This window comes from Eucalyptus grandis, chromosome 8 (assembly GCF_016545825.1).
Source record: "Eucalyptus grandis isolate ANBG69807.140 chromosome 8, ASM1654582v1, whole genome shotgun sequence".
NCBI lineage: Eukaryota > Viridiplantae > Streptophyta > Magnoliopsida > Myrtales > Myrtaceae > Eucalyptus > Eucalyptus grandis.
Genome location: NC_052619.1, coordinates 64,417,838 through 64,444,050, shown reverse-complemented (window position 1 = coordinate 64,444,050; position 26,213 = coordinate 64,417,838). Strand labels below are relative to the sequence as shown.

At 42.1% G+C, this 26,213-nt stretch overlaps 5 protein-coding genes across 8 annotated transcripts; 4 read left to right on the top strand and 1 right to left on the bottom strand.

The window, feature by feature from the left end:
* Positions 1-179: 179 nt before the first annotated feature.
* LOC104414660 (calmodulin-binding protein 60 C) lies at positions 180-4,485 on the top strand. Its single transcript, XM_010025814.3, has 8 exons — positions 180-646; positions 766-841; positions 1,399-1,451; positions 1,702-2,198; positions 2,310-2,470; positions 2,563-2,766; positions 2,996-3,188; positions 3,315-4,485. The coding sequence occupies exons 1-8, from the start codon at positions 585-587 to the stop codon at positions 3,821-3,823; spliced, it is 1,755 nt and encodes a 584-aa protein (XP_010024116.2). The 5' UTR covers positions 180-584; the 3' UTR covers positions 3,824-4,485.
* Positions 4,486-5,755: 1,270 nt separating this feature from the next.
* Positions 5,756-10,559, top strand: LOC104414659 (importin subunit alpha-1a). The gene is made up of 11 exons (XM_010025813.3): positions 5,756-6,126; positions 7,485-7,581; positions 7,729-7,820; positions 7,907-8,038; positions 8,163-8,348; positions 8,530-8,693; positions 8,810-8,888; positions 8,982-9,110; positions 9,252-9,379; positions 9,498-9,874; positions 9,995-10,559. The coding sequence occupies exons 1-10, from the start codon at positions 5,914-5,916 to the stop codon at positions 9,871-9,873; spliced, it is 1,596 nt and encodes a 531-aa protein (XP_010024115.1). The 5' UTR covers positions 5,756-5,913; the 3' UTR covers position 9,874; positions 9,995-10,559.
* A 2,308-nt stretch (positions 10,560-12,867) lies between these two features.
* LOC104414658 (exonuclease DPD1, chloroplastic/mitochondrial) lies at positions 12,868-16,738 on the top strand. 4 transcript variants are annotated; one of them, XM_010025807.3, is made up of 4 exons: positions 12,868-13,106; positions 14,231-14,889; positions 15,988-16,193; positions 16,319-16,738. In XM_010025807.3, the coding sequence occupies exons 2-4, from the start codon at positions 14,306-14,308 to the stop codon at positions 16,537-16,539; spliced, it is 1,011 nt and encodes a 336-aa protein (XP_010024109.1). In that variant the 5' UTR covers positions 12,868-13,106; positions 14,231-14,305; the 3' UTR covers positions 16,540-16,738. The 4 variants fall into 4 exon arrangements, with proteins under 4 accessions (XP_010024109.1, XP_018716773.1, XP_010024113.1 ...); XM_018861228.2 differs by lacking the exon at positions 12,868-13,106 and adding an exon at positions 13,136-13,280; XM_010025811.3 differs by lacking the exon at positions 12,868-13,106 and adding an exon at positions 13,322-13,657.
* A 1,209-nt stretch (positions 16,739-17,947) lies between these two features.
* LOC104414657 (protein DEHYDRATION-INDUCED 19 homolog 3) lies at positions 17,948-21,853 on the top strand. The gene is made up of 5 exons (XM_010025806.3): positions 17,948-18,336; positions 18,955-19,097; positions 20,131-20,208; positions 20,692-20,945; positions 21,439-21,853. The coding sequence occupies exons 1-5, from the start codon at positions 18,261-18,263 to the stop codon at positions 21,545-21,547; spliced, it is 660 nt and encodes a 219-aa protein (XP_010024108.1). The 5' UTR covers positions 17,948-18,260; the 3' UTR covers positions 21,548-21,853.
* Positions 21,854-22,253: 400 nt separating this feature from the next.
* On the bottom strand, positions 22,254-26,213 carry LOC104414656. The gene is made up of 4 exons (XM_010025805.3): positions 25,976-26,213; positions 24,014-25,327; positions 22,911-23,895; positions 22,254-22,741 (listed from the first exon to the last, which is right to left on the bottom strand). The coding sequence occupies exons 2-4, from the start codon at positions 25,325-25,327 to the stop codon at positions 22,485-22,487; spliced, it is 2,556 nt and encodes an 851-aa protein (XP_010024107.1). The 5' UTR covers positions 25,976-26,213; the 3' UTR covers positions 22,254-22,484.

Below are 26,213 nucleotides of genomic sequence, written 5' to 3'. Positions count from 1 at the left end.
ACCTTCCCGCGTTTAGCAACTCGCGCACGCGTCCGTCGCAGTGCCAACGTGTCGTCTGTCCCTGTCCCTGTCCCTGTCCCTGTCCCTGTCTCTTTCTCTTTGAAGTGCAGAGAATAGTTTACAAAATCCATCTTTCCAGTCGTTACGCGGTCGGGGTTCGTTACCATTCATGCATTTGTCCGAGATCTTAAAAAAAAAAATGCCAAGTTCAACATTTCGCCTATTTTTCGAGCGACTCATTCGTCGGTGTTTTGAGTTAACTGAAAGTCCTAGGAATTGAACTTGGAAGCATCTCTTGTTCTGACATTTCTTTAATATTGCAAGTGGCTCTGTTTTGGGAGCACCCGCAAAGTCTCGTGCTTGACTTCATGATTAGCGCGTAGTTTTCATTCGGGCGCTCTGTTCAACTTTCAACGGAAACTTCTCTGTACCTTCCATGCGCGTGTTGACGTGGAACTGGTATGGACGATAAGATCAAGAATGGTTTAAATATGCGCCCTTGACACTTGATTTGCTGCTTTGCTCCGAGACTCGTCATAACTCTCTCAGTTCTGTCCTGGCAAGAAGTTGATCTCGTTACTGTAATGGGGCTCAAGAGGCCTTTCCCGGTGGAGGGTGAAGAGGGTTTTGGAGCTTCAAAGAGAAGGTTGATACCCCAGTTTTTTTATTCCATTTCTTTTTTTTTAATTTTTTCCAAATGGGGCTGTGACCGATGCCCTGAAACTGAAAGGCCTCTAACTTGGACTTGATTGAATTTTACCGCAGGATTCTGGGAGATATAATTGGACGGTTCTCGGAGAATGATATCCCGCATGCCATCGAGCCTTTCGTGCGCAGAGTGGTAGGTTGATGATGATGAACTGCAATCTTTAGTTTCTGCTTGTAATTTGCATAAACTGGTATTTCACCGTTTTGATTAGTTTGTGTATTAGACAAATAAGTATGGCAACTCTTGCTTAACATCCCTGTTGAACCGTCTAGGTTGTTCCACTGGAAAGCATTCTGCAGTTTTGATGGTTGGTTTTTCGGATCTGGAGTGTGAACTGCGCTTAGTTATAGTCTCATGATCCCTTTCTTGCTTATAATGTCTAGTTTTGCAGCTAGAAATTTTGCCTTAAACGATAAGAGAAAAATGATAACTTTCACAATATATACTTGCTGCAGTATGCGACTGTTAAAATTGTCCGGTTTCAAATTTCATCTCTCTGAAAATCAGTGTATTTGGATAGGTGTATGAGGATACAGTTTTGAGTACCCTTCATGTCAGGTACCTTCACAGGGTGATGTAATCATTAGTCAAATCAAGTCGTTAGCATGCTCCAAATGTGAACTAATTTCGTCTAATCTAGATTAGTGCCTTTCTCATGCGAGCGCAATTTCCCCTTCTGTGTCAATCAGGTTAGAGAGGAGGTGGAACGTGTATTCTCGCGCCTGCAAGACCCACTTCAGAGGTTGGTCCCTGACCTATGCAACTCTTGTTTGTCTCCACAAACTTATGTTTCTCATGTCGCCATGGATTTTCTTGTTCATTGGCTGCTTTTGATCTGCTTGTTGCATGAGCCGGTGCTGTTGATTGTTTCTGATCTCGATGTATGAATGCATGCCTGCTTGTACCGTCCGTTTTCAGTTCGTTTATCTGATCCCTATTGTTCGGATTCCTCACAAGCCATCAAGTAACATGTTTCCTGCGTTCTGTTTCAGGCCCTCATTTGACCCAGCCAGAAGTTCTGTAGGAGAAGGAGGTTTGCAGTTGCGTTTTGTCAGTCAGTTGAAGGCTGAAGTTTTTACGAGCTGTAAGATCCAAGGTGAAGACGGTTCCCCTATCAAAATCGAACTATTTGACACCAGAACCAACTCTATCGTTCGAAATGGTCCCTTGTCTTCGGCTAGAGTTGAGGTTCTGGTCCTCGATGGTGACTTTGGCTCCGATGACCGAGAAGATTGGAGCGAGACTGAGTTCAGGGCCAAAATTATGCGTGAAAGAGAAGGTCGAAGACCGCTGGTGGTTGGAGAACGAAGCATAACTTTGCAAGGAGGAGTTGGTTATCTTACTAACATAACCTTCACGGACAATTCGAGCTGGATAAAAAGCCGGAACTTCCGGTTGGGAGCTCAAATCGAGCAGAAATTTTTGGCTGGTGTACGAATAAGGGAAGGCAGAAGTGGAAAGTTCGTAGTGAAAGATCACCGTGGAGAGCGTAAGTTTAAACAGCTTGAAAAGTTTATTCATCACTGTTCTATCCTCGTGTTATTGCCGTGGTTATCTCTAGCCACTGATCTCATGGGATTTACGCATGACCTTTTTGCAGTGTACAAGAAACATTACCCTCCAAACCTGAAAGATAAAGTATGGCGCCTTGAGAAAATATCAAAAGACGGCACCTTCCAATCTCGGTTGGCTTCCGTCGGAATTCTCACCGTCAAGGATTTCTTGCGTAAACTTGAAATGGACTCAGATTCCCTAAGAAAGGTGAGGAGTTTAACTTTCTTGCAGGCTATCATTCTTTTTGTGGAGCAGCTTTAGTTTAATGACACCTAAATTATCTGTTGCTGAAACTGCAGACACTAGGTAACCCGTCGAACAAGATATGGGAAGCAATTTATCGGCATGCGATGACTTGCATCATAGATGATAATGAGGCGTACATCTATTTTGATGCCTCACAGAGTGCCGGGCTTTTGTTCAATGCAACCTACAAAGTCATCAGCGCAACCTTTGATGGCCAAAATTACCATCCACTGGAAAACTTGACCTTTCATCAGAAGGTGCGTTTTGACAATCTGAAAAACATAGATGTGCCTCTCGATTCATTTCAGCAACTGCAAATTCGTATGGTGAAAAGCTACAACCTTCAGTGGCGTGCTGCATATGGCATTCTATCAAGTTTAGCAAATAGCACAGCATATATGTTACTTTTAGTGATCTTCACCGATGAACTCTTGTCGCTATTGGAGTGATCACATCTCTTACAGGATCCCCTCATCTATCTTGCAGCATTTGGTGCATAATTTAAAGCAGCAGGCTTACTTGAATTTGAACGGATGGGCACGGATCAATTTATCTTCAATTGCTGCTCCACCAAGGCCCTTGAGTAGCTTGCCAACATCAGATTCAATCATTGGTTCAAGTTCAATTGAGCCGCTCATTGATTTCCCGTCTTTGTACCAAGGCATTGAAGACTTCAAAGGTGCGAGATAGTTTACTTGTTACGATTTTGTGATGCTGAAAGCCTGAAAGGGTTATCTTTTGAAGTGATTTCTTTCAGGCCTTTACAAATTCTTTTTTTTTCTAAAAGCCCTTGTTATCTATGCAGATCCAGCAGGACAACTGTCTGGATTCAACCTTTCGTCCGCTTCAACATCTTACAACAGCGACGCTAGTCAGAGCCAGCAATTTGAAGTTTCCATCTCACAGGATTATTATCCAGGGCAAGCTTTTAACCCAATTCCCGCAAGTAGTTTCACGACAGGAACTGCCTGGACGGGACTCTACAGTGGAGAGAACAATTCTCAGTATAATTCACAAAGGACACTCGAGTTTAACAGCAATTTAGCCAATGATATGAATGTTTCACAAGTCGAATCATCATACTGTTTCCCATCATCTTCTTCTTCAGTTTGGACGCCGGGAAATGGCTTATTCATCAATTCACTGGGTGAGGCTGAAGTTGGGATCTTTTCTTCTTTCCCAGACATCGGTGTCCATATCCACAAAAGCATGAAGCCTAAGGCAGGTTGGTGCAAGATTCGAGCTGCGGTCAAGTGGGGATCAGTCAGGCGCGATGTGGCCGCCAGAAGAATGGCGCGCCTTCTGTGTATGTAGATTCTGAGGATCTTTTAGTGCATCCGCTGTGATCCCTGTCCCTGCAAGCATCTTGGGGGCAGAAACACGTCATTCAGCTGTGCTTTATCCGTTCGTTCGTTTATTTCTTCCTGCATTAGGTTGTAAATTCATAGTATCTTACAGAGCAGGGTTGCCAAAAGAATGTGGCATTGTTGTCTGTATGTAGATCGATTAGATTTCGGCCGTTTTCCTTGCAGTAGTTTCTTCTGTATCAAGCTGTAGATTCATAGGAAGTTCAAAGGAAAGGCCACTCACAAGAGTCGTGCAATAGATCAGTCAGATCATGTGAAATATATGTCTAATGTCTTCAAAATCAGTGTCTCAAGAGCTTTATAATTTAACATGCTTCAGATTTCCATAGATTTTTTAGGAGTGATAGGTTTTAGATTTTGCTGCTGATCCACCTCCCATTGTTGATGTCTATGCTTGTGCTGTCTTGATTGGAATTGAAACTGTCTCATATTTGCAGGCCAGCGAAATGCTGCTGTTAAAAGGAATGCAGGAGGAAATCTCTCTCCAAGAGAGTGCCTTGAGTCACAAGCAACACCGCGTGCGCCGTAATTGTTCTGCATGTATTCTTCGTTGCAAAGAAATTAAAGACAAGTCTCGAGATCGGCTCAAGTAAAGTCGGTTTGGAAGAAGCTCGAGTGGCTCCATTGCAATAGTTCGTGACAATGAATTTCATGCCATTCCGATGAAAAACTCGTTCTTACTTGCAATTTTCCTGAGTTTATTGTCCACATAAGTGAAGGGAATCTTCCATATGAAAACATAAAATTGAAGCATTTTTACAAAAAAGGATCAATTGTAGACCTCTTGTCCCGTCGCTACTTGTTCCGGCGACTGAAGCAGGAGTGATTTGGTCCAAGAATTTCTGAGTTGAACCAGGTAAAAACTGTCCAAATCCCTAAAAACCAAAAAGTCCTAAATTGTGGTTGGATCTACCCAGGTAAAAAAAAAAAAAAACATTGTTGCTGCAATGTCTGAATCCATAGACACCTTCGGAAAAGAAACCCATTACCATAATCTGTTCAAATATTTTTAAGTTTCTTGGCACAGTGCATCTGTGCATTAGTTCCTGTCTTCTTTAAGGATTGCTTGTCACGGTAACAGCTTATAGAGATCCAATTTGAATGATGGAGAGGCTGCATATTCTGATCATTTATTGCTTCTAATTAGCTAAACATGAAAATTCCAGCGCAATGGCCAGCTAACCACAATTTGGGAGCTTTCTATTTTTAGGGATTTGGTCTTCTTCCTTTTTTTATCTAGCCAATTTGCCCCTATTTTATCCACCGGACAAGCCGTGGATGAAGATTTTGCTAGTAAGTGGTTTGGACCCTTATTTGAAACTAAATTAGTCATTTTAGGCATTTATTTGAGAAAAAAAAAACCTACTATGAGTATGAGCTCAATTCTCATTGGGAAGTAAAAAGAGTCCCCTTAAATTGTATTTGACCCGTAGAATTTGTGTCATCCAACGATTTACTTTTCCTCAATCCTTTTAAAATAATCTCACAAATCTATATATTTAAGCATTACCTTGTTAAGACGCAATTTCCTAATCCCTTATTATGTTATTACCAATTTAGCTGAAATGATTTTTCTTGCCTTATTTCGAAATTTTCCTTGGAAATTAGTACTTGAATTCATTTCGAGGAGTCATTAATGAAGGACATAACATAGGGGTTCGAATAAAAAACATCATTTGTTCAACAGTGGACCGAAAAATAAATGGTATATTATATTATGACCTTTCGAAAAAAGTTATAAAAAAAAACCTTTTCCCCATATTTTCAAATTCAAAACGAATGGCATTTCCGTAGTTCCGCTACGATCGGGGCCCAATCTCATTTCCATGGCGTCGACTCGCACGAGCTCCGCTATAAAGCAGATCCTCCTTCGAGCCTCTTCTCTTCACTCACTTTCTCTCTCTAGCTCTTCCCCGCTCTCTGACCGATCGCAACCCTCTCTAAAACCCTCTCGCTTTCTCTCTCTAGGGTTTTGCCCGCTCCCCTTCCCTGGTCCACCGCCTCGGCTGCGCCCCCGATCGATCCCCCGCCCCGACGATGTCGCTCCGGCCGAACGCGAGGACGGAGGTCCGCCGGAACCGCTACAAGGTGGCGGTCGACGCGGAGGAGGGGCGGCGGCGGAGGGAGGACAACATGGTGGAGATTCGCAAGAACCGGCGCGAGGAGAGCCTGCAGAAGAAGAGGCGGGAGGGCCTCCAGGCCCAGCAGCAGACCGCGCCGTCGCTCCACTCTTCCGCCGTCGAGAAGAAGGTGAGAGAATCCCTCGTCGTCGTCCTTTGGATGTGATGGTTTAGGGTTTCGTGTGGGCTGGCAATCGGCTTGCTTTTTGCTTTATTTCGCGACTGGTTGATTGAGCGGTTCTGTCCGATTGATCGGGTGATGATTCTGACCGTGTCGGGATAGGGACTGGTTGTGTAGCTTCGTTTGTTGTTTGATGTGGAGGTTGGTTTTTGGCTCGCTGGGATGTAAATTGGAGACCTCTAATTGAGCTTGATTGTTCGTGATGAAGCCCTTCATCTGGAAGGAGTTTTTGTTTTGTTCGGATGGAAATTGGGTTTATCTTAATATTAGATTCGCAGAATTATAAAGACATCGATCACCTTGTGCATGTTATTCGTGTATTCTAGTTGGGTCACGATTCTTGATAGATTGAAGCGTTAGCGAAGAACCATCATAGATGTGTGTTGAGCTCATTGAAAATGTGACTAACTGCATAAGGGGCTTAAGCTATTGGACGTAAGGAACACAAACGGCTTGAAAAGTGAGCTACTTTATTGCGTTTTGAGTTTGGTTTATTGACATCCATCATCTTTAGTAAACTGGGATATGTGGAGATGACCTTTTCCCTTGCCACGTTAGAGAGGGGTCCTGTAATCTTGTTGTAGCTATATGCTTGGTCTTGTTTTTCTCTCCCAATTTAGTTTGGAGTAGTTAACTCATGAGACAGTTATGAGGATTGGTTGTTTATAGAGCTAAAGTGGAAAAGAATGTGTTGCATATGAGAAATTATACCTGTGATCTTTGCTAGCTTTTGGATTTTCTTTCTTTGGGAGGGAACTAGATATGACTGGAAGAGCAGCTTCGCTTGGAATTCATTTATCAGTTTGACTATCGAAAGAAATACTTTTTTTTTTTTTTTAATGCTAAAAGGAACATATGGTCTATGTAGTGTTTGGTTGTCTTCTAGGTTGCATCTTGAGGGAGAGCTCCCTTATTTTGATTCTTTTTAAGCCTTCATTTTAGCATTGTTTATATTGGAACTTGGATTGCTTCTGTTAGAATGGGAAAGTAAAAGGAATTGGATGTGGGTAACTACTCACATAGTTACTTCTGTCTGTCTATCTAATTATGCCATTGCTGGCAACCAGGTCGACCTGTAGGAATTTTATTTTTTAAAAAGAAAAATTATACTTATCTAGGTAGTTTGAAAAATTGTTCTAGCACGGTGGATATTGCTAATTCCCATCAATTTTATATTTTCTAATGAATTAAGAGAAAATGCTATGGTGAAACTGTTTTCATGCTTTTTGCATGTTTTAATGGTAATCATACTCGTGTTCATGGAGTTGTTATCCTGACAGTTTTTTGTTGTTAATATATAACATCAGCTGGAACATTTGCCTTCCATGATTGGTGGTGTATATAGTGATGATAATAACTTGCAACTGGAGGCCACTACTCAATTTAGAAAATTACTCTCTATTGGTGAGTTTTTTTTACATTGTATAGTGCATGTTCTGCAGTTGCTTTTATTGTGTGGTTGAGAGGCTTACACAATAAGAACTAACATTTTATGCAAAGTGTAGTTTGCTTTTTATATGCAAATTATAATATTTTACTCCACTTCATCAGAACGCAGCCCTCCAATTGAAGAAGTTATACAATCTGGAGTTGTTCCACGGTTTGTTGAGTTTCTAATGAGGGAGGATTTTCCTCAACTCCAGGTATTAAGAGATGCCATTGTTAATCAACTCTTGTGAACATTCTTTCAACTTTGGTGCTAACTTTTCAATTGTTTGACCAATTCTAGTTCGAAGCAGCGTGGGCTCTTACTAATATTGCTTCCGGGACATCTGAGAACACTAAAGTTGTGGTTGATCACGGAGCCGTCCCTATATTTGTTAAACTTCTTGCTTCTCCTAGTGATGATGTTCGTGAGCAGGTATAGTGTGGATGATACTATGCTTTCTTTTACCTCTGTTCTTGCTTAGTTGAAACTTGGACTGTTTTGTTAAGTGTGTGATCAAATAATCAATTGACTCTACTCACCTTCTCTTTTGGAACAGGCTGTGTGGGCACTGGGAAATGTTGCTGGTGATTCTCCTAAATGCCGTGATCTGGTTCTTGCAAATGGAGCTTTGCTTCCTTTATTGGCACAGTTGAATGAGCATGCTAAACTGTCAATGCTGAGAAATGCTACCTGGACTCTCTCGAACTTTTGTAGGGGAAAGCCACAACCTCCTTTTGATCAGGTTGGTTGGTTTATGCCTGTTGCCTCTTGTTCAAAGACTTAATTAAATGACTTGATGAATTGATATGGATATGGTCAACCTCTCTGCTGATTAAAGTACATGTACAGTTTGTCACCTAAGACTATATGTTGGCAATGACAGTTTTTGCCTTGACATCCAATATTTATCTGTTCACTGACAGGTTAGGCCCGCACTTCCAGCTCTTGAACGTCTTATCCATTCAAATGATGAAGAGGTCTTGACTGATGCATGTTGGGCACTATCCTATCTTTCTGATGGAACAAATGACAAAATTCAAGCTGTAATTGAAGCTGGCGTTTGTCCCAGGCTTGTTGAACTGCTTCTGTGAGTTCTTTTTTTCTACACTGTTTTGTTGATAGGATTGTTGTCTCTTCATTGTTTGGGTTTGGATCCTTTTTCCCTTTTATACGTGATGGTTAATGTGAGATCGATTTTGTCAGCCATCCATCTCCGTCAGTGCTGATTCCTGCCCTTCGCACTGTTGGGAATATCGTAACTGGGGATGATTTACAAACTCAGGTATTTGAAAGGGTTATGTTGTTGCAACATCCTTATAAGAAAGTATGTTTGGGAACACACTCAGTTTGTTGTAATTTTTTTCCTTTGATATAGTGCATCATCAACCACCAAGCACTACCATGCCTTCTTAACCTGTTGACTGGAAATTACAAGAAAAGCATCAAGAAGGAAGCATGTTGGACCATCTCAAACATCACTGCTGGAAACAAGGAGCAGATTCAGGTAAAATATTTCTTAATGCTTCTTTTGTTTTCTTTTTTGTTGTTTTCCTTGATTGAATGCAAGCTGAAGTTTTATATAGAGCGTAGTGGTTTGTCAACATCTTCATCATGCATGACCATTTGTTTGTATGATACTCTACAGGCTGTCATAGAGGCTAATATAATAGCTCCACTCGTCCATTTACTTCAAAATGCTGAATTTGACATCAAAAAGGAAGCTGCATGGGCAATCTCCAATGCTACATCCGGAGGTTCTCATGAACAGATAAAGTATGAGTTACCTTTGTATAAGTGTTTCTTTTTGTATTTTACTTTTTTTGGTAAGAAGTCTCTTTTTGTATTTGAGTGGTGCTATATCTTTGATTTTGATTTAACTTTGTTGCTGCAGGTTCCTTGTTTGTCAAGGGTGTATAAAGCCTCTGTGTGATCTTCTCATCTGTCCTGATCCAAGAATTGTGACCGTCTGTTTAGAAGGTCTTGAGAACATTTTGAAGGTTGGGGAAGCTGAGAAAAACCTAGGAGGTACAGGTGATGTGAATCTTTATGCTCAAATGATTGACGATGCCGAGGGCTTAGAGAAGATTGAGAACTTGCAGAGTCATGACAACAATGAGATATATGAGAAAGCGGTTAAGCTTCTTGAAACATACTGGTTGGAAGAAGAAGATGAGGCGATGCCTCCTGAGGATTCTGCGCACCCTGGTGTACCGTTTGGAGGAAATGAGCTGCCTCCTGTTCCGTCTGGTGGTTTCAAGTTTGGCTAAGGTTGGGTTGTATGAGCAATGGGGTTTTTGTTTCAGACCCATGGGGTTTTTGTTTTTTAGGTTCATTTAGCTCGTCCTACTAAGTTTGATATCGTTTGTCCTTGTGATTTTACTCCTGCAGGGAAAGCTGTTGCTGAATTATATAAAGTTGTCAAACTGCGGAGGGATGGAATGGAATCTGCATTGAGGTCAGGTGTCGCTCATAGTCGCCCTGTTGTGTCCAGTTTTTATGAGATTTTGGAGTCATGCTTGGAATGGCTTGGGTCTGGATTAAGCTTTGTGAAGAGAGCAATTCGGTGTGGTTATATGTGGATTGATGACGCTGCAGCTAAAGAGAGCGCTCTTGGTCGAAGTTTTTGTTGCAAGAGGTCGTCGCTGTCAGTTGGGCTCCTGTCAAGGATCTTGCAGTTTTAAAGTAATTACTGTCGGGCTATTGTAGTCTTGTTGTCTTCACAATGGTATATTGTTATATTGCTCCGCTGAAATCTTGAGCAGTATTTTATTTCTTTACAGTTGTTAAGGGTCACTATTATAGTTATTTTCCATTTTCCATTTTCTCCCTGTTCTTGCGGATTTTTCTGTCGTCGAGACAGAGCGTGGCAGCAATTGCCTTCTATTTGTTGAAATGTCAACTCTTATGTTATATGCAAAAGATGTGAATAAATGATTCCTTTGGCTTTTGCTTCTCTGGACAATTTTAATTGGTGCGCCAGACACCTGACGCGGTGCGTTTGGAACTTGCATTGGGAATGGACTTTGGACACCCAGAGCCTACAAAATGTTGGGTGTTTGGAAGAGATTTTATAAATCCCATTAGGGGAAAGGTAGCTTTCTGAAAGCTGAAAAGCAAAAGTTGATCTTGCGATGCCTTGGGCTGCATGGGCTTTCAGCCTTCTCGGCATGCAAATTCGGGTAGGTTAGTGAGAAATTTTCTTCCCAAACCATCTTTGACTAACTTTTTATTTTCCAGTTTTGCCCTTATTGCTTCACTGTTTATCTTATTCGTTGAGGGAAGACGTTCGAGTTGTGGGGGGCTGGCGACAGACTAGAGAGAGGCTGGCGACGGTCATGGTGATCCAAGCGACTATTGCTAATAGGTCATGCGACCTTTGTTTGTATCTAGGCCGCACGACCCTCGGCAAGGTGACAGGTTGCGTGATCACAAGGGGCAAGGCGACGGATTGCCTGGTCACAAGTGGCCTTTGTCAAGGCAACGCGACCTCAAGCAAGGGTTTTGCTTATGATCGGTTACCTTGACAAGAGTCTCAGCTAGGTCTCACCTGGGTCACCAAGGGTCGCTTAACCCTAGGCAGCCCTTGCCGAGGCCACGCAACCTCAGGCAAGGGTCTCACTGTGATCGGTGCGGCGAGGGTCTCAACTAGGTCTCACCTATGTCGACCCGAAGCGACCCTTGCCGAGGGCCGTCTAAGGTCCAGCAATCTCAGACAATCGCCGTCGGTGACAGATTTGAATCGTCGGTGACCATTGCCCTTTCTTGATTAGTTTTTTTTTTTTTTTTTTAATAATAAGTCTTTGTAAATATAAATTATTTTGTTTAAAGGTATTTCGCAATGGATTTTTAGATTATAATATATCAAATGCAATTTGTATTTTGGAAAATCTCTTTAACTTAAAGTCCTTATCTTGATGAAACCATATTTTAACTATTATCAAGCTGAAACAGCATGCGGAAGTGTGTAACTTACAGGAAATGATTTCGTTTTGGTGTTTTGATGCCTTACTTAAGCAAACAGCGAACGCATATGCGCAGGAGGCATTTTTACCTTAAAAAGTAAGGAACAACGACGTGGCTCCGCTTTTGTTCCGGCAATGCTAACCAGGAGTTGCGTTGACAATCCTCGGTCTCAGAGAACCCGAGAGAGAGAGACTTGAGTTTGGGGTGGGATTGTATCTGAAAGCCGGATTTGTTGGTCTTATTTTTGCGTTTTGAAAGTCGCAGGTAGGTTGTCTCTGCACGTTAATACAGAAAGAGAACATCACGATGTCCTCCTCTGGTTTGAATTTCGACCTTTTGAGTTGGAAACTAGTTTCAACTGATCGGGCAACTCACGAGAGTTTCTTTCTCGTTTCAAGATTTAGAAGGCAGAAGGTGCGTGCAAGTTTCTTCCATTGGGAAAACGAAAAGAAGAAAAAGGAAGATAAGCTTAAGAAAATGTTGTCAAACTCGGTGATTTCTCGTGCTAACTTCTGCGCATCACGGAATAAAAAGGGAGAGAACTATTTTAGCATGGTAACACTTATTTGATTTGCATCATGTGCATATAGCCTGGTTGAGTGTGCGTATAGCTTGGTTGGGCATTGTTCATGTGAAGAGACTCTCTTACTATCAACTTTTATATGGGACCGCAATAAGAGGCTCGCTAATTTTAAATTTTAGTGAAATAGGTGTGCGAAGTAATTATGCAATTGGAATATTTATAATAAGTGAGACTCTTAGTTTGTTGCCCAAAGTCTCTCTTTTATGCTCTTTTACTAAGAATTTTTATTTTAAAGCACTATCTCATTTACTAATCTATAAAATTATATGTGAATTAACGTATAAAAAATTATATATTGTGAACTTTAATTGTAACAAGCTAGGAAAACAAAAGGAAAACAACACAAATGATCCATAAATTTTGGTTCAATATGTAATGTAATCCATGAATTTTAAATTTGTTTAATATGGTTCATAAATTTTAGTCCTATGTGAATATCCTCCTTTAATTTTCAAATTATTCAATGTACTTGAACTTTGATACATGCTCAATGTAGTACATGTATCTCTAAACTTGAATTAATGGAAGAAAAATATTGAATATTTTCATATAATTGAAGAATTAATTTAAACATTGAATAAGTTAAAAGTATATGGAGGCGAAAGTTGAAGAAAAGGCCAATTCATTTGACAAAATGTCACCCGGGTTTTGAGGATGGACCCGAGAGGCATGGATCGGGTCAGACAGGGGCTCTCTCGATCCGCAAGCAGCGGAGGTGCCTGCTTCTGCCTCGTGCTTGCTTCCTTCCTTTCCCCCACTCGCTCCATTCTCCCCACGCTCTCTCTCTCTCCTCCGAGATTATTTCTCACTCCACATTTCCATTTCCCCGTGCACGTTTCCCTCTCTTCCCGAGGAGGTTCCTTCCCCACCAGTATAAGTAATCCAATTCGCAACCTTTTCCTACTTCAAACGCGCGGTTCCGTTTCGCCTGGCGTCGAATCATCACACGACCAGGCATCCCTCTCTCTCTCTCTCTCTCTCTGTTCCGTTCTCTTTTCTGGGTTTGTTCTGTTCCTTTCGTGTGCTAGCCAACCGCTCTCTGAGTTCCGTTTGGTAGAGCTGACGGAGGTTCCGACTCTTTGAATCAGCAACTGGGTAATGGAAAGCACGGGAGTTTGTTGAAGTGATGTGAGTTTGAACTTGCTGGCTATCCATTTTGCCTGAATCCAGCGTGACCCGACATTTGATCCGATAGGAATGTGTTGTCCTGTCGCTAAAGTTTCCGGCTTTGAGCTTTAGTCCACCCCGATTTAAGTGGGTTTCCTTTGTTTGCACGCTAGCACCAGTTTTTGAATTCCATTTGGTAGAGCTGATAGAGAATGAGAACTCTTTGAATCGGCAACCGGGTAATGGGCAGCACGGGAGTTGGTTGGAGTGATGTGAGTTTGAAATTGCTGAGCATCCGTTTTGCCTGAATCCAGCGTGACCCAAGATTTGATCCGATAGAAATGTGTTGTCCTATCGCTAAAGCTTCCAGCTTTGAGCTTTAGTCCGGCCCGATTTAAGTGGGTATCCTTCGTTTGCACGTTAGCTGATGGAATCTAGGTGCTTTTTACTGATTCTTATCTTTGAATGCGGGGATACTCTGTGAATTATGAAATGTCTCTTGCTAAAGTGTTCTTGGCTGATCCAATTTATCTGGTTTCGTTCTAGTTTTGCTACTTGAACTTTGCATCCAGATGTTAAAGCATTCATTTTGCTTTGGATTCAAATTTTTGTTTGTGAAGGAGGCAGTGAAATACCGTGAGGGAATAGGAATATGCCACTGGAACTGAGCCTTTTCCGCGTTCTCTAACTCGGTTTTAGGCGTTGCTTGTAATGAATATGAATTTACAATTGTTTCCGTCCGTTGGGTTGTAGCAACTGGGAAAAAAAAACATGGCTGGCTCAAAACGATTGAGAAAAACCTTGTCTTATTTGGTATGATAATAGATAAATACGTGGGTCGCCTGCATTCTATTTGCTGTATCTTGTGTGCTTGCAGATGTCTCTTCTTCACACTGCTTTGCAGTGGGATTGATTGTCACATGCTTGTCTTGCAAGTTCAACATTTCTGAGATTCTTACTTTGAATTTTAGGTAATAGCTGGAGCAATGGAGTGACATCATATTCTCCTCCTGTTCAGTTCCAAATCCTTTGTCCTTCAATCTCAGATGCGAACTCTCACTATGTGCTTCTCAATCTTACAAATTTCAAGAGTTGGAATACCGAGATTGGCTGGTTTCTGGCGTCAAAGCTTCCACACTCTTGGTAGACCTGACAAGAACGCTTCTCACTTTACATTGTTCAGTTCAAAGACTTCTGGGCTTGAAGGAGGATACAGTAGGAAATGGATAAGGAGACCATCTTCTTCAAGAACAGGGGGAAGGAACAAGACCCTAGGCAATAAACACAGTGATGTTAGGGATGGAGTTTCGGATGCTATAATCTCTGCAAGCACAACGCTGAACATAGAAAAAACAGGAATAACCGAGTTCTGCAAAATTGAGTATTCTGATGTTCAACAAAAGATTGCTGAGAACAAAGAATTAGCCAGCCTTGTGACCCTAATTGTCTTTGATCTGGAGACTACAGGATTTAGTAGAGAGAGTGAAAGAATCATTGAGATTGCGTTGCAAGATCTTTCAGGGGGCAAGAATAGCACTTTCCAGACGCTTGTAAATCCAGGACGTTCTGTTCCGAATGCTTATATTCATGGCATTACAACCCATATGGTGAACAGGCCTGAGGTTCCCAGGTATATCTATTCACTTGCAAGTATGAATTTGTATTGTCAACTTCAGTATATGAATTAAAGCGACAAGAAAATGATCACGTGAAAAAAGCTTCCTCAACATTAAAGATAGTCCAATATGTCTCAAGTGGTATATTCAGATCACAATATCTTTTATTTCTCAAAGTTCATGGTTCTGATCAAGTTTATCAATGTTTTTATATAAGCATTAGTGTCCTTTTCAAGTTGTCTATTATGTTTAACATGTTTTGACTGAGTAATCATCTGTGGGCAAAAAGTTAGGAGCACTGCTCCTTGAACTTTTCTTCTGAGTACATTACCCGATACAGATACCTCAGGCAACCTTCATTTGATGTACATGCTGCTCCCGTGCCTATGCTTTTTTTATTTGTTGCCCCTTTTGGTGTTGAATTAGGAAAAGGAAAAACCAAATGATGAGAATGTAGTAACTGCGAAAACTGTGTTTCACTTTCATGAGCTCCAAAGAGAACAGGTTCTTCTGTGGGGGGTTAAGATGAACCATTGGACCATGCTTGAGATTTAGCTAAAATTTGACCGTTAGTTATAAGCAGACTTGTCATTAAAAGGATGATGTTATTTGTTCACCTTAGGTGACAGTAGTGACCCTTGTGCACCCCTCAAAAAGTAGAAGCTTTTGTGCTGGAAAGGACTATTCATGCTTGGGGACTTGTGGCTGCAACAAGAAGATGGAATCCTTAGTTCTTCTTTTGAAAAAAGCTTTTTATTGTTGTTGAGTCTTCTATTAGCAGTTTGTCTTGCTTTTGTGTTTTAAATGCCTCTTCAACTGATAGTTTGGATGTCCAGTCTGTATTACCCAGTACTTGCGAGATTATAGCTAGTTGAGCAGAAACGGAATGGTTTTATAGTTTGGCTTCTCTTTGGAAAATAATGAAGTGACATGAGATGGTTTCCCATTACCTGTGTTATGTGCTTTGTTGGCTGGATTGTCTTCTTAATGAAATACTAAGCTGATGGTTGTCCTGTTGCTCTTCAGCTTTCCTCAATTTTGGAAGTCTATAGGTTTTTAGCTCTTTGGCTGAAATTATTTTCTCAGATCAGAAGTGGAATTTGGTTATGTAGGATGGAGGACTTGATACCGATATTACTTCAATTTGTGAGGAGCCGCGAAAAATCTGGGGGATTAGTCTTCTTTGTCGCTCATAATGCTCGACGTTTTGACGTGCCTTTTTTGTCAAAGGAATTTAATCGCTGCTCCTATGAGATTCCTGCAAACTGGCTATTCATCGACACACTTCCTCTGGCACGTGAGTTGATGAAATCTAAAGGTCTCTCTCTCTCTGTGCACGCGGCAAATGACTTATGCACGTGCACATAAATGGTTTGCTTCACTGACGAATTCTATTAACTGTACGTACAGTAAGACTTGAATGTATTTGCCTTCTTTTGACAGGAATGAAACCTTCTTCAAGCATATCGTTGCAATCGCTTCGCGAGCATTACGGAATTCCATTGGTGGGTTCAGCTCATAGGGCTATGTCGGACGTGAACATATTGTCAGCAATTCTTCAGAGATTGACACACGACCTCAAGATTCTGCCCTCTGACCTCGTACAGAGATCTTTCAAAGCCACAGATCTCAACAGTGTCAAGAAGAAGAAAAGTTCAAGCTGATTCTTTCATCCATGCTTCATCACCTCTTCAAGCAGATGCTTAGGAGTGATGCTAGAGCAACAGGGAGCGGCTGCTGCTCGTGACAAATACTGGGGCATGGAAATTTCGTCAGATTAGCAATCTTGAAGCAACCATTGTTGTAATTTGTGTCCTATCATTATTTAAAGAAATGAAATTTCAAATGCCTTTGGGGCTACAACCTCTCTCTCTCTCTCTCTCACAAGCATTTTTGTGCATGGAGTGTCCTGCTCAAAGGAAACAATCATGTCATTGTTACCATCCTACAATTTTCACATACGTGTGGTGATAGATATTTTACAATAGTAGAGGTGGCACAAGTGCTCATACAATCTTTAGAGAGAGAAAGGCCAATTTGACATAAAAAAATTTCTTAATATTATGAACTTATGCCAAACCAAAGTATTTGTGAATTAGCCCATCCTAGCATTAGCATGCTAATTTTATACAATATCTCTAAACTTTCATTTTGTTATGACCTTTACCCTTCCCGTTATTTTTTGCTTTAGCGTGTTATATTGCATGTGACTTTTAAAAAGCAAAAGCGTACTTTCATCTTCTTTCTTTTCTTTATGAAATGTCTCTATTACTCTTAATTGCTTTAAGACGGAAGAAAATATTAAATGAATGTAATTATTTATCTGCGTATCTTTTCCATAAAACATCTTATCTAACTATGTTAATTCATTCATCATATTTTAAGAGAGACTTTCATTAAAAAGAAAAGAAAGATGTACCAAGGAAAAAAATCACGTTGATTGTACATACGAAGGAAAACAAATGAATGGACAATTAAGACCGAAAATAAAAAATTAAAGATCATGGAATCTTATGTAACCGTCCGGGAATAAATGCTTACAATCTCTAAAATTAAGGGCGATTTCGACAGAAAAAATTGACTCCCTATAGACATCCCTCAAACTCTCAATAAATCAAGCAAGAGGGAAAAAGGATAAAAAAAGAAAAAGAAAAAGAAAAACCATGTTAGCTGTAGGAGTAGATAATGCATAAAACCAATGACCAGCTCCAATACAAAAGGACCAAAAGAGGAAGAGAAGAAAAATCCCACACGAAAATAAAGACCCACAACAGTGATTCCTCCCTGAATAGCACCAAACCAAACCAAAACAAAAACAACACCAAAAATTTCCTGCTTTCCCATTTGATCCGGTCAAAAGTATCCCGAAAGGTAAGAAAAGAAAAGAAAAGAAAAAAGAGGAGCAAAAACGAACAAATAAATAATAAAAAGTGTGTGGGGGGGACTGCCCAGCAAATTCCAATTTTTCTTTTTTCACCTCTTATCTATTTCACTATTATCTAGGAAGGGGGAGAGGGGAAGAAAATAAGGGGGACAATAATAAAGTCTTTAGCACGCCACGAACGACACTCCTGCCTTCACCAACACCGTCGTTTCCTCCATCGCTCTCACTCCCCTTCTCTCTCTCCTGCTCGAACCCCACCCCCCCCCAAAATTCCTCCTCCGATTTCTAGGGCTTCCCGATCGATCGTTCGCTCGTCGACCTGAACCTTCGCCGGCCGGACGCTTCTTTCTTCGCCGACGACGACGACGACGACGACGACGAGCGGCGGGGGCCTGTTTGGGGTTGTGTCCGGAGCGAATTTGCGTCGGCCCCTTTTGACCTTTCGGGCAGCTCGGGGGAGAGGAAGGAGGAGGAGGAGGAGGAGGAGGAGCAGCAGCTGCTATGGACGGCGATTCGTGGAGCGCGCGCCTGTCCTCGGCCTCGAAGCGGTACCAGTCCGCTCTCCAGTCGAGATCCGGTGAGCCTCCCCCTCTCGCTTCTTGTTTCCCCGTGCATGGCGGCCGCTGGTGAATCGGTCGATCGTTTCGTCTTTTTTATCTTTTTTGGTGGAGAATTCTGGAGCGATGCGTTTGATTTGTTTCTTCGCCTGGAGATAAGACGAGAAGGAAGGAATGGATTTTTTTTTTTTTTTTTCTGTTTTCAGTCGTTTGTTGCTCTTTGGTCGATCGCGTTTGGCACGTCTTTTTAGAGTCGGCCGCTTAGACCGCGATGATCGATAGAGCGGCCGCGGTGTGGATAGATGCAGGAGGAGAAGGTGTCGAATTGGCAGATAAAGATGTAAAATTTTTGAACTTTTTTTTTCCCCGGTTGCATCGGCCGTGACTGGTCTTCGAAATGTTCCATCTTTGCCTCTAGCGTCGTCGTCTTCCTTGAGTAAAGTCGGTAAGAGCGGTCTGTCTTATTTGTACAGCCGAATCTCTCACGGCGGTCGAGTTGAGAGAGTGAGTGGACCCGGTAAAGTTTGGGCTTTTTCCTCGTTCTATAGGCAAGGGTGATGGTTGTTTATGTATTCCGAAGTTTGTGATTGCGGTGCGCTTCTCTGCTTATCTAATGTAATGGGATTTTGTGGATGCAGATATGTTTATGGGGTTCGAAGAATTCGATGGAGATTATGATATAAGAGAGGAGTTCCCTTGCCCCTTCTGTTCTGAGTTCTTTGACATCCTGGGCTTGTGCTGCCACATAGATGATGAGCACCAGCTGGAGGCAAGGAATGGGGTATTGCTCGAATTCATATGTTGATGATAACAACATCACATAAGTTACTTATAACATGTTAGGTTGTTTGCGAGGTTACTGTATACTTGTCTCCCCTGGTGCAGGTCTTGCAATTTCTTGATATGTCACAAATAAGTGAACCAACTTCTTTGTTAATCTTGGCGATGAGTCAGTTCTTAACTGTGGAAAGTTTGTTATTTGTTTATTTATTTTTTCCAGTGGGATTTCCTTAAGAGGCCCTAATATCTCTCATTGCGTCAGTCTCTAGTGTACTTAACTGAACTCTTTGTCTGATTTAACAGAACTCGGTGCAAGCAATAGCTGTGGCCTTTCAATAAATCATTTGCACTAAAAGACATTGCAGTAAAAAGATAAAGGGAGAGGCTCTTATTTGCAAGATGGTGAAGAACAGAAACTGCAACCATAGGATGATGAATTGGAGAAACGTAGTTAACATTCAGTTGAAAGGCTTGTTAGCATTCATGAGTGATTATCCTCCAACTAGTGAGTTTTAATTCGACAATAGTGAGAAGGATGCTAAATACAATCTCCCATTCTAGTGGCGTTGCAACTCTATTGTGCCTTAAATAAATTAATCGGTTGACAAGAATGCCACCTTGGAAAAGAACACGTTGGGAGTGGGGATTTGAAACACCCACCTTCTCCATGAAGAAAGGCAGTATGACTGCCACCTCGATTGGGTTGTTGTGGTTAAGCAATGGATCGATTTATAAGTTTAAGATATCATTGTTCTAACTTCTGACTGGCTCTTAGGTTGGTCCGTCTATATTAAAAAACATCGGTCTTCTGGAGAACCACTTGTTTGGTTGGTAGTAAGGGGGCTTTCAGCAATGACAGGATTATATCTGTAAATGGCTACGTGGCGTGCTTTGCATGGCTCTGTGCAAGTTATGTTTGCACTTGCTTGTTCACTGCAAATTTGTATTTATGTGCTAAAACCGCAACTATTAGGATATGTGAAAGAAAGCATGTCGAAAATCTAAATCCTAACTGATTGATCTCTGTTTTGCAGGTTTGTCCAGTTTGTGCAATGAGAGTGGGGTTTGATATGGTTGCACACATAACCTTACAGCATGGAAATATTTTGAAGATATCCTTTTTCAATCTTTACTTGCACTCTTTCCTTACATGCTATTGCATATGATCTATTTGCTATATCTTCTTTGCTTCACTTGCAATTTGCTATTTATTTGATTTAGTTGCTTTTCATGAAGGTGCTGAATCGTGAGGCACCTTGCTTTCTTTTCTGACTTCCACTTCCTGTGGATGACGCTTGGTTCAAAAAATTCACTTTAGTGTCCACCAAGTTTCGTCTAGTGTTTTGCAGTTTCTTTTTCTAGTTGCCACACAATACTTTAAAAATGGGACTCTGGATTACCTAGCTTATGACTTATGAGGATGATATGACTGTCTTGGTGTGTGCTCCCAAGTTGAACTGATCATTGCTGATTCACCATTTTTAGTTTGTTCTGTCGATTTTCAAGCCATGCATTTCTTCAATCCGCCTCTGTGTTCAGTGAAAATTGTTATGTCAAATATGCTCGACAACTATGTTCCCTTAACGGGGAGTTACATGCAGCGTAAGAGGAAATCACGTAAAGGTGGATCTCACTCCACACTTTCTTTGTTGAGGAGAGAACTACGAGAAGGGACTCTCCAATCCCTTCTGGGTGGCTCTGGTATGCTTTCTTCAACAAATGCGGCTCCAGATCCGTTGTTATCATCCTTTATTTCGCCTGTTGCTGGGAATCTCTCCAGTTCTCAGCCATCCCTTCAAATAGAAACAAGCTCAGCCAAGAAAAGTTTGAATGAAAATGTGGCAGAAAGGTGTGTTATTGCTCCAGGGAATACCTTTTTTTTAGCTGTCTTGTCATATCGATTGTTGCACTGCATGATCTTCTACACAATTATTTGAAAGTTACTACATCATGTTGCATTAGTTTGAAGGAAGTGAGATGCTTTTGAGTTCGGCTGGGGTGGATAGCGAATTATGGTCTGGTACGAGTTCTTTTGGTTGACGGAATCTATAAAAATCATTCAACAGGCTCTTCTGCGGTCTGGCAATGAGTCAATTATCAGTTATATTGCCCTGTCTTCCTGCTGGGGCTTGTCAGGGAAAGCATTGTTCTTTGTGTCCTAGTAATTTTCTTTCTCAAAAGTGAGGGAATTGGGGTGTGCTTCAGCCGTATCAGGAAAGTCGAGCACATACATAGATAATAAGCATGTGAACAGTCTCACAATTTGGTCGAACGTTTCATTACTTTTGTCTTGTGACAGCGGTGTTCTTGTTTCTAACGTGTGTGCCTTTTGTTGGTGCCAGCCACAGTCAAGCATCGCCTTTGTCAGATAAGGATCGTGAAGAGAGGGCAAAGAGGTCTGAATTTGTGTCTGAGCTATTATGGTCCACCGTAATCGACGACAATTTATGAGTAGGTGTGGAGGGGCGGGTGATATGGAGCTTTATGTGACCGAGAATCTGGCTCTGCAATCTTTATGGTTGGCCCTGGGTGAACATGTTGTCTGCTGATGTATTAAAATAGGAAGCGAGGGAAATAAGGTTTATAAGCTAAAGTGTAATTCATTGCTTGTCGACTTTGGTGTAGGCCCGAGGGAAAATGCTGTATCGTCCTTGTTTGTTGTTTATCATTGTTAAAGTTTAAATGAGAATGACGTGCTTTGACGTGCATAGCTCCAGTGTGATGCTTGGACCTCTCAAAGTAACGATGTCGAAGGAATTTCCTTTACGTGTATGTATTATATTATTCACGAACTCATGGAAGCGCTTTCGGAAGAGCAAAGAATATCGAGTAAGAGCCGCTAACTTTTACTGTAGTTTGGAATTTTTAAAAGCGTTGGAAATGGAGTGGAGGGAGGATTTTCACGGTAACCAGCAATCAGGCGTTATCGAATTTAAACTTTCAGTCAATGCTACTCTCGCTTGATGACATCTGCCTCCGTTTCCACGACCAAAACTTGACCCAATCAGTCACGGTGCGTACGAACGAGAACATTCCATGCGACATCTAAACTTCTGACTAGGTTCAGATTGTCGAATTTACTATCTGAAAAGTGAGTGAGCCACTCCTCTATTCTATTGAATTATATGGAAAAGAGAGGGGACAACGGTCTGGGAAGAAAAAGGAAGTACCATAGAGATTGATTGACCCACCTCTTTCCAAAAATAGGACCCCTTCAGCCAAAAATAAATATCATCAATGTAATCACAGAAAAATGGATCCTCTAGGGACCATGAACAGTCAGTCTAGTATCAGTATGGACAAAAATCCCCCTACTTTTCATCTTAAATCCCCCCCAAGGAAAAAAGGATGGACGTGTAAAAAGTGGCAGCCCATGTTTCATCAATTCCTAAAGACCTAAACTAAGCCAACGCGGTGGCAGTTTTGTGTTCATTATCTTTTGGGTTACGTCTCTGACGAAAACATCGAAGCATGCCAAGCAAACTCCTCTCATCAGGCTTGTCTGTCCAGTGGCTATTTTGTCTACGTGGGAACAACCGGACGGCGGAGGGATCATGTAGGCCTCGCTCCTCCTGTGCTCAAGGCCACAAGCAGCCAAGACGGTATGAGTGGAACACCTCGCTATTTCCTTGAAATCACCCTGACCTGCATCAACGATGATATCAATGAGTTCACCACATGCAAGGCACCAGGAAATAACAAATGCGATAAGCACTCGAAAGAAAGCATCATAAAGAGGACGACCACAGGATTCTAGAGCGTAATATGTATAATACTGGGACCAAAAATCTAGTAGGACATATAACTCGCATACCTAAACTGATATCTCTCGAAAGGCTTTTCAAATGGCTTTTGACCATCGATTGCAATTCCTCTTTTTCTCTACGAAAATGGCTATCTTCTCTTCCTGCATAAGGAGATGTAGGCCCATCAGAACCGAGGCTGGATCGGCTGCTGGACTGATGATGCTGGTCAGGTACTATATTTGAGCTCATCCCTGCACGTTCGTCCAGAAGTGCCCGGCCAGTAGTACTGGGAATTGGAGGGGTAAAAACAAGGTCAGGGTCATTGCCTGCTTGCCTTCTCAAGTGACCTGCTCCCAAGTCAAAGTTATCCCTACTTCGAACCAACGGTGACTGATTTTCCAGTACATTCTCCTCGAATAGATTAGCATAGGACTCTCTCGTTTCTTGAGCTGTATGATGAGATCCCATTTGCCTACCCTGATCAATGGAATAATTTAGTGGTCCAAACCGAACACTAGCAGAAGTTGTTCCGTCTGCTCTTACAGCGACAGGACTTGGTCTATTTCCAGATCGCATCTGCTGAATCTGACGAAATAGCCATCTCCTTCCCGATAGTGTGGGAGCTCCTGCTCCAGACAGTGGCGGCGTTGCTTGGCTGAATCCACCAGAAAACCTAGGAGACTGAATATTCCCATATCCTAAATTATACGATGGATGGGGTGAAGGAGCCACATTGAGGTCAAAGCTTTCCATAGCATTGGCAGGGGGTGACAGTCTGGTAGACAAACTCATGTTTGTCGTCCTTTGATTGGGCAAAGCATCTTGACCCGGAGAACTTGAAGATCCAAGGGCAGCGGGTCTGCAACCATCGCAGTACCAGTTGCCATCGGGTACTTCCCTCCCGAGACCGACGCAGTATGTATGCGCTGGAGAATCACAGACGTCACATAAAAGCATAAGACCATCATCCCCACCCAGGTGACACTCCGTACAAATTACATTCTCATACGGATCGAGATAACCCCTAATTTCTTCTTCGCTTGGCTGATAGACCTGTAAAGACAACGTGCCATTTAATATCCAGAAATACCAAAACGATAGGTATACCTAAAACATCAAGAGCATGCCTGTCACAGAAAAACCAACAGTGAAGGATCAAGCAAAATGATACCTGATCCCGCTCTGGTACTTGTGTCACCACATCTCTCAGATCTACTCCTGCAGTTGATCTCGCAGGTTTACTAATGGCCCGAAATCTCTGTTTGCATAAAGGGCAACGAGTTTCCACCTTTGACCACTCCATGACACATTTGAAACAGAAATAATGATTACAGCAGTCTAATCTCCCTCGAACCCTTCTTTTGTCCTCTGCTGACAGGCAAATTCCACAGTTTGGCTTTCCAATGTTTACTTCTTCTACCTTCTCTTTTCCCTTTATCCCGCTAGGCTTTGTCTTTTGATCTGGATCATTATTCTCTCTTGTCCCATTACTGATAGATGAACTTCTCAAAGCAAAGCACCCATCCTTCTTCAATCTCTTGGAAGGTAATGAGCTCCTTGACAAGTTCCCGCAGTACTCATTAGCTTCTCTCACCTGTTCTCTCTCTTCCTCAGAAATAGTGTAGTCACAACCAGACGACGCCAAACTCACAAAATCTGAATCCGATGACGCTACATACCTCCTCTTTCTTCTTCCCCAACAATTCTTCCTTTTTTCTCTCCAAACATTATGCCTCACCCCAAAATCAACATCATCCTCATCGTCGCTGTCGTTGAGTTCGTCAGCAGATTTGGGTTTCTTTTGTACCGCAGGACGCTTCCTTACCATCTTCCTCGAACGGTTTCTTGAACTTGATGATTTCTTCCTCTTTTTATGACCTCTAGAAACCTTTTTCCGCAAACCTCTTCTACCCAACTTCCTTCTTGTGGTATTCACTTTACTCCTGTAGCTCTTCTTTGCCACAGAATCTTCTTCATCATCCAAATAGTCATCTTCATCCGGTGCAAATTCATCATCATCTTCCTCATCGTCCTCTTCATTCACATCATACTCCTCATCATCTTCTTCAAAGCAATCACTACCTTTTTTCAGTGATACGCTATTCCCAGCTTTCCTCTGTCTGGACGACCGTGAATTTGGTTTCGATTTTGAATTGACAACCTTTTTCATATCTTCGTCCTCATCCTCATACTCCTCCTGCTCCTCCTCCTCATTCACATCGTCGTCATCGTCGTCATCAGCACCATTGCCATCATAATCTTCATCGTCCTCATCCTCGTCCTCCTCCTCATTTTCATCTTCCACGAGAGCATCAAAACTCTCCTCTAACGCAGACACCTCTAGTTCCCCCACAGCATCCTCAGATGCATCTGTTTCTTCATCAGAAACTACATAATCCTCATCTGAATCGTCAGAACCTTGGTCTCTAGACTTCACCCCCTTCTTCGGGTTCCTCTTGCTACCAACCTTCCCTCCCCTTACCATCTGTTTCACCAAATGCGGGGGTCAAAAAAACAAAAGACTAGCTACCCAGTTTCAAGAAATCGAAATCAGCGACCAAAATCAACAGAAGCAATTCACACCGTGTCCTTAGCCTCTGTAACATCAAATCGCATCGAAACGGATCTCCAGATTATACATCAAAAAATGTTTCCTCCACAGTATCTCAAGACACAATCAGTCAGCCACCCAATTTTTCCCCCAAACCCCCTCCCCCAACCCCTACCCAATATCTCTTTCGATCCGCTTCCAACATAGATTAAAGCTAACGCAGACCCAGAAACCGCAGACCGAATCCAGATCAATCAAATCGAGATTCGAAAACAACCCGCGCAGACGCAAATTCCCACGAACAAAGGGCCGAAAGAACACAAACCCAGAAGCCCAATTCCGAGAAAGAAAGAGGGGAATTGCCCGACTCCTCAAAGAAAGGGCAGGACCCAACAGTCGGGAACACAACCACAAGCAAGAACCGACCCGGAAATGAGCAAAGCCCTCAAAATTCCCCCAACCAACTAATGCGATTCCACGCCATCGCACCCACAAACGAATTCCCCACGGAATCAAAGCGCCGCCCTCGATGACAACAAGTCAAGGAAGAAAGATGGGAAAAAAGAAAACGCAATTGCTCACCTGCGAAACACAGAGAGAGAGAGAGAGAGAGGGGAAGAGGAAGAGGAGGAGGAGGAGGAGGCGAAAAAGGAAACAACTTTTCGTGAGCTCAAGTGAAATTGAGCTCCTGGAATTGTACAAAATCGCTCCTTTTTTCACCCGAATTCTTTCCCCCCGTCCGTCGAAATTTTGGAGAACGAGTCGTGATGCGTTTTCTCGCTCCTTTAATTTTATTTTTTATGTCCCGAGAAGAAGAGGA

Excerpts from the sequence above, each read along its gene's own strand:
- LOC104414660 (XM_010025814.3), top strand. The coding sequence starts at position 585 with ATGGGGCTCAAGAGGCCTTTCCCGGTGGAGGGTGAAGAGGGTTTTGGA. Across the intron at positions 1,452-1,701 it reads CTGCAAGACCCACTTCAGAG|GCCCTCATTTGACCCAGCCA; the intron begins GTTGGTCCCTGA and ends GTTCTGTTTCAG. Across the intron at positions 2,471-2,562 it reads ACTCAGATTCCCTAAGAAAG|ACACTAGGTAACCCGTCGAA; the intron begins GTGAGGAGTTTA and ends CTGAAACTGCAG.
- LOC104414659 (XM_010025813.3), top strand. The coding sequence starts at position 5,914 with ATGTCGCTCCGGCCGAACGCGAGGACGGAGGTCCGCCGGAACCGCTAC. Across the intron at positions 6,127-7,484 it reads CTTCCGCCGTCGAGAAGAAG|CTGGAACATTTGCCTTCCAT; the intron begins GTGAGAGAATCC and ends ATATAACATCAG. Across the intron at positions 8,349-8,529 it reads CACAACCTCCTTTTGATCAG|GTTAGGCCCGCACTTCCAGC; the intron begins GTTGGTTGGTTT and ends GTTCACTGACAG.
- LOC104414658 (XM_010025807.3), top strand. The coding sequence starts at position 14,306 with ATGCGAACTCTCACTATGTGCTTCTCAATCTTACAAATTTCAAGAGTT. Across the intron at positions 14,890-15,987 it reads AACAGGCCTGAGGTTCCCAG|GATGGAGGACTTGATACCGA; the intron begins GTATATCTATTC and ends TTGGTTATGTAG. Across the intron at positions 16,194-16,318 it reads TGAGTTGATGAAATCTAAAG|GAATGAAACCTTCTTCAAGC; the intron begins GTCTCTCTCTCT and ends TTCTTTTGACAG.
- LOC104414657 (XM_010025806.3), top strand. The coding sequence starts at position 18,261 with ATGGACGGCGATTCGTGGAGCGCGCGCCTGTCCTCGGCCTCGAAGCGG. Across the intron at positions 19,098-20,130 it reads AGCTGGAGGCAAGGAATGGG|GTTTGTCCAGTTTGTGCAAT; the intron begins GTATTGCTCGAA and ends TCTGTTTTGCAG. Across the intron at positions 20,209-20,691 it reads AGCATGGAAATATTTTGAAG|ATGCAGCGTAAGAGGAAATC; the intron begins ATATCCTTTTTC and ends ACGGGGAGTTAC.
- LOC104414656 (XM_010025805.3), bottom strand. The coding sequence starts at position 25,327 with ATGGTAAGGGGAGGGAAGGTTGGTAGCAAGAGGAACCCGAAGAAGGGG. Across the intron at positions 23,896-24,013 it reads AAGTACCAGAGCGGGATCAG|GTCTATCAGCCAAGCGAAGA; the intron begins GTATCATTTTGC and ends TTGTCTTTACAG. Across the intron at positions 22,742-22,910 it reads TTCGAGAGATATCAGTTTAG|GTCAGGGTGATTTCAAGGAA; the intron begins GTATGCGAGTTA and ends TCGTTGATGCAG.